Source organism: Echinops telfairi, unplaced genomic scaffold (assembly GCF_000313985.2).
Source record: "Echinops telfairi isolate 266 unplaced genomic scaffold, ASM31398v2 ScPeMD7_7468;HRSCAF=8506_0, whole genome shotgun sequence".
Taxonomy (NCBI): Eukaryota; Metazoa; Chordata; class Mammalia; order Afrosoricida; family Tenrecidae; genus Echinops; species Echinops telfairi.
In genome coordinates this window covers 32,967,281-32,973,280 of record NW_022111369.1, presented here as the reverse complement: position 1 = coordinate 32,973,280, position 6,000 = coordinate 32,967,281, and the positions used below count along the sequence as shown (strand labels likewise).

The 6,000-nt window shown below is 39.1% G+C and overlaps 1 protein-coding gene across 1 annotated transcript in view; it reads left to right on the top strand.

The window, feature by feature from the left end:
- The window catches only part of ARHGAP24 (Rho GTPase activating protein 24), a 518,143-nt gene that overhangs the window by 175,946 nt on the left and 336,197 nt on the right, over positions 1 to 6,000 (top strand). Inside the window, exon 2 of the mRNA XM_004703244.2 lies at positions 301 to 388. Coding sequence (XP_004703301.1) covers positions 301 to 388 — 88 coding nt within the window. The remainder of the gene's footprint in view (positions 1 to 300; positions 389 to 6,000) is intronic.

The following is a 6,000-nucleotide window of genomic DNA, read 5'->3' as shown; positions in this document are numbered from 1 at the left end:
ACATTGATAAAAGGCTCAGTCAAATTTATGTCTCAGTGAAGGCGTTTAATAAATTGGTACCTAAAATGAATGCAGCCCCTACCACAGTTAGGTACAAAGCAAGCATTTGTTGAATGTTAGCTGAATATGATGGCTATGCATGCTATTTAGTCATTTGAGATTATGAAAGAGTCTTATGTATATTACTATATTCTAAGTTACAGACTCACCTTCAATAGTTGATGATGCTGATTTTAATTATAAGGACTTTCTGTCATTTGCTAGCTAAGTATACTAATGTTGTGGTGTTCGTATTCACAGGGTACCATTTTTCTGCCTGGGAATAAAGTTCTTGAACATCCCTGCACTGAAGACAGCCCCGGGAGATTCCTTTTCGAAGTCGTTCCAGGTAGGACACTGTACTAGTTTGATTAAGTTGATGCCATTTCATCTTGGTAAATGAAACGAGTCTGGATGCTTTTTCTTCTCCAGTAGTGGATATTTATTTGAAAAGGCAAGTGTCAAATTTCATTAGTATTTGCAAAATGATAATGCCCAGGTTTATATACTGGTGCAAATGTACACACATGTATATACGCAAACACTAGCGATCTTGTGACTATAGGCTTTCACTTGTCTACAGGACTCTAGAATTGGCCAGACTTTATGGCACCGTGCTTTTAAGGACTATAGGGAACCAATTTGCTATTGTATGACATAGGGCTAGTAAGGGAACTTTGGTGACAAATTTGATGTTGTGGTGCTTTTGTGAATTGAGAATTGACAAGGTGTTACAGGTAGATTGCTTTGTCCTGCTGATTCACTGTTATATCTCCCTATAAAACTCTGTGTCTCAAAGGAACCTTGGCTGTAAAAGACAAAGATGGAAGGAAGGAAGGAAGGAAGGAAGGAAGGAAGGAAGGAAGGAAGGAAGGAAGGAAGGAAGGAAGGAAGGAAGGAGAGAAGGGAGTGAGAAAGGGAAGAAGCAAGAACCCCAAACTCCTTTAACAACTAACCAAGTAAGGCCATCCCTGGGTTACAGATGAGATCTCTTCCCAGCTATGTCTGTAAATGTAAGTGGTGTAAATGGGATTTATAGGTGAGTCAAAACAGGTGCATATGGTTCCTATGTAGCCTTCCATTAGTTAAGCAAAAAGATTTGAAGACTTTTCAATGATTTAAAAACTGCACATGTGGCATGTGATTGTGAGCGTGATGAAGAATTTATTATGAGTAGGGGTTGATTCAATGTTTGCAACGTGAAGGAAATTTATAGACCATTAAAGGGCAAGTAGGACTTCCATTAGTTGGACTTCCACAACCTAGAAACTGCCTATTTTGCAGTTCTTAGCTTCAGCTGTGCTTCCAACCAACCACTTCCACATGTTTGGCTTATAGACCTGAAAGCCCTTCTGCCATTAAATTTCTTCAACAACTGATCTTTTTTATTCTTGCCTAGACATCAGTACTTACCACTTCCATGTACTTGATCTCTACTTAAATCTTGACACACCAAGTAACGGTTTCTCTCCAAGGCCATGATCTAATTAATCAATCAAGTCTTCAGTTTTTACTATGTCTTGATGTACGGGGGAAAAAGGAGTGGTGTGGTTAGGCATGTTTTATAGCCTTGGCTCTGGCTGACCTGGTGTATATTATATTGAAATTGATTTAATCACAATCTAGGGTTGGTGTGAATTCATTAGAATGAGTAATAGGTACTGTATATCACCAATACTGGCAGAGAGGCTGTCGATAAAACATTTTCCCAGGTTTAGAAGTGCTAGGAATGTGAGACATGATTATTCCCCTTCCCCTTCAATGAGAACAGCTGTAGAACTGAGTTCATCTGGCTCAGGATGGAATCCATGACTAAATGTTAATTAATGCAGCTGAAGTGCAGAAAGGTTAGTCAGATGCATTGTGTTATTTGTTTCGCCCCAGGGAGAACATATTGGAAGAAACCTGAATCTTATTTGCCCTATTAAAATCCCTTTATTCTTACTTCTTAGTGGAATACCCTTTATAAAACTAGACTCCAGATGTTGCACGGCTTTGAAGTGTCAGTAGATGAAACTCCATTCTCTCTTCTCAAACTTTAGTGCCTGTTGGTTTTTGAAAGGAGCACGGTATTGAACGGATGCCTTTGTTTGTGTCCTGTGTTACTACTTTCATGTTCAGTTTGCGAACTTGGCAAAGATCTGCTCTTCGGTGAGGATGTTCTGATATGCTGAAAGCTCCCAATAGCACTTGCTGAGAACTGTGTCTGCAAGCCCAGTGAGGCAAGGACGAAACTGCACCTTGGAGATGATTGTCTGGGGCGTGCGTTTCACGTAGAGCTCATTGGTTGTAGTGGCTTTTGATGTGCAAACTTTAGACATTTGAGGCTGGGCGGTGTGGAATCTGAAGTTTGTTCTTTCAAAAGGAAATTTTCTAAAGACAATTGAGACTTTCAATTATGATTATAGATCCATTTAAAAGATACTCCATGAATTAAGAATACAATTTGTAATAACTTCTAAGTTAAGTTTTATCATATTGAATCCTCTTATGGAACTTGAATAGAATCCTACCAGAATCTTCTTTGATGGGAATTGGAAACATTCTATGGTTATGTAGAAAATGCAGGTTGACGTCATTAATCTTAGTCATTGAAAACTTATTGGTGTGCCACTGACCAAAGAACGACATTTTCAGACAAATATATTTCTACTTATATATGAACATGAAGCTCTGAATCATATGATTTTCAATGTTTTTTGCAAAATTTGGATTATTTGGGGGTGAAAGGACACGTGATTTGTTTATGCAAATGGTATTGACATGGGAATAAAATTTTCACAGTTGTATGGTACTTTGGAATTGGGAATCTTGCAGGTTGCAAGTATTTTCACTTGACAGAAGACAGGACATGTATTTAGTGCCTTTGTTCAGAACCCTTAGCAGGCCTGCCTGGCCTCACAGGACATATTTAGTTTATCTTGGCTACCACTGTAGAATTCTCTCAATTCTGAAAACCCATCCTACAAATAATGCTTATAGATCCAACCTGGTTTTGTCTTTATTGACAAGTACTTCAAGCCTAGGAGTTATGGTAGCACCACACACGGCAGGACTCGGCTGCAAACTGGAAGCGTGGCGGTCCAAACCCTCCAGTGGCTCTCAGTGAAAGAGCTGGTTACCTGCCCCTTAGAGATCACAGCTGGAGAAGCCACATGTTGTACCCCGTCACATGGAGCTGCTGTGAGTCCGAAGTGACTTCCAAGCATCCAAAAGTAACCAACCAAGGTTCAAAGAATAAAATCCTTTGAATCCCACCTGCCGATCATGATTTTTTACAAAACTGTCAAAATCCTCTAGCAAGCTCTTTACCCTATATTCTTGCATTACACACACGTACAAGCCCCCCTTCCCCAATGTGTGAACCATTGAAATCAAAGGACACTAGAGTTTTTCTACAAACCTTTTGAAACCCCTCATCTATATCTTGTTAACCACAAACATATGTACTATATAGATACATAATTTAGTATATACTATATAGATGGAAGTTGTTTTGATTTTGGTTTGGCTTTAGTTTAAAATATCACTTGAAACTAAGAACTAATTGTGCAATTATAGCCCATGCAAAAGGATTTTCAAAAGAATTTCAGTCCAAAGGGTGTCTTAAAAAATATTACAAATATTGCATTTTTTGCATATTATGTTTTAATGTAAATTTTGGCTGTTGTGAGAAATTATCTGAAAAATAATCTACTATTATTTAGGTTTAATTCCTAATAGATTTAGTATCCCATGAAATGAATTATTTCTCTGAATAATGCCATGAATTAGAACATTTCACTTCAATTTTTTCCCCCAGTTCCCTGCTTATGATCCAAATATAAATCAGCCCATTTGGCAAATGTAAAGACTTTGCTGTCAGACCTGCTAAATGTTAGACTTTTATGGCCAAGTGCTAGGCTTTTTGGAAATGTGGTTGCGAAAGCAATATTGACAGACCTGTTATAGGGAGAAGGAGAAGCACGGGGAGTCAAAAGCAGAGCGAGACGGGCCAAAAGTGACAAGGGAGAGTACGCTCAAGTGTGTAGCTACCTGTGTTTTGCTCAGTACTGGATCCCTCACACCTAGCACCACAGAACAAAATGTACTGAGAATTTATCAAAGCGTTTGTATTTACCAGGTTTCTAATGAATCTCAGTCATCTGAAAAACGGATTGTTGGTGTTCCTATAATTGGTGAGTGTGACCTGTCCATTTCCTGGGACTCACCTGTTGTTGTGACTCTAAGAATAGGAATCAGCGCCATGGCAACGAGAGGTAGCGGGAGGAACGTGAAACTCTGCACATGCTGCCCTTTCCTACTTCTCTCTTTGGACTTCCAAGGATGAGAACAAAACAAAGAAGGAAGAAGGCAGAGCGCTTCCTGTCTGGAAGCTACTGCTGGAGAAAACCCTTACTGCGAGCTGCTTACTACATTCTTTTCCAAATGCTGCCTGTCTCCCAGGGGCCCACTTTCTTTGTTTTGAGTATTCTTATTTTTACTATTGGATCTGCCAACAAGCCAGCAGTTGACTCCTGGAGGCGCTGTACACAAGGAAGTACCGCTCCATCCTACACTATCCTGTGATTAGTCTGCAGCTATGGGGACAGTGATTCGTAGAGTTTTAGTGGTGATATTTCAAAAGTGGGTCACCAGACCTTCCATCTTAATCTGGAAGTTCTATCACTGAAACCTGATCGGCACTGCAGCAACATGTAAGCCCCCTACTGATTGGCAGTACTGCATATGAGGGATAGTAAATGGAAACCGGACCTTCAACACACAAGATGAAAGAAAGATCTATCCCTTGACCATAGCCCTGCTTGTCAAAGGTAACAACGACAACGTCACTCTCCCTCCCTCCCTCAAGTCTTCTATCGTAGTCTCTTCAATGTGGAGCATCAGCTGAGCACCCAGCATGTTCAGAGATGGCCACGAGTCCCACCTTACAGGAGTAGTAGCATATTTAAAAATACCTCATTTTATCACATTTTATTTTATTGGACTTCTCAGATATATTTTTTCTTTCTTCTAGAAAAATGAAGTATTGTGACAATTCTACTTCTCAGAAATCTATTAGCACCATGTTATCCAACAGCAAATGCTCACTTCCTGCCTCTGTTTCAATTTTGACAATTGTTGCAGTACTCCAATTTTTCCATAATGCCCTGGTATACTTATATTGCCTAGCATATAGTATAAACATAAGTTTTATATACACTGTGAAACAAAAGAAAATTCATGTGACTTACTATATTGCACTATGTGCTTTATGATTGTGGTCTGTAATGAAATCCACAATATCTTTGAGTCTCCTTCCTGACTGGTCCTGGCAGTTTGGAGAAAGGTGTGCACTTCCCTTCATAAAAGAATGCTTTGATGTTGAAAACAGTTTTCTCGAAGTGGTACTTGCTCTTTTTTAAACTTCTCTTTGTACTAGTTAAGGAGTAAGAATGAAAGCGTGGCTTCTTTCTCTAGAACGCATTCAAATAAGTCCAGAGAAGAGGTGGCTGCGTATAACTTTTGTTTTGGTCAAGAGCTAAAATATGTTTGTTTGTTTGTTTGCTTGTTTTATTAGTTTTCTTCTAGTTTAGTCCTTAGAGGCAATTCCAGGATAGTAGAGAGAGAGAGAGAGAAGGAAAAAATATATATTTTAAACCAGAATTCTTTTTTCAAAGGTATGTATTTAATTTTATAAAACAACCGTATCACCTTCAAAGTACTCTCCATTACATTTCATGTATTTTTCAAATCTGTGATTTCATTCTTGGAAACATTTTTCAAACTCATCTGTTTGGGTGGCTGACAGCACCTCCCTCATCTTTGTCTTCACATCTTCTATGGCATCAAATGGCTGTCCTTTCATGTCCCTCTGTATTCGTGGAAACAAAAAGAATTCACACTGAGTGAGGTCAGGTGAGTAAGGTTCGTGAGGCAAGAGTGGCATGCTGATATTTGCCAAAAACTCGCACACTGAGA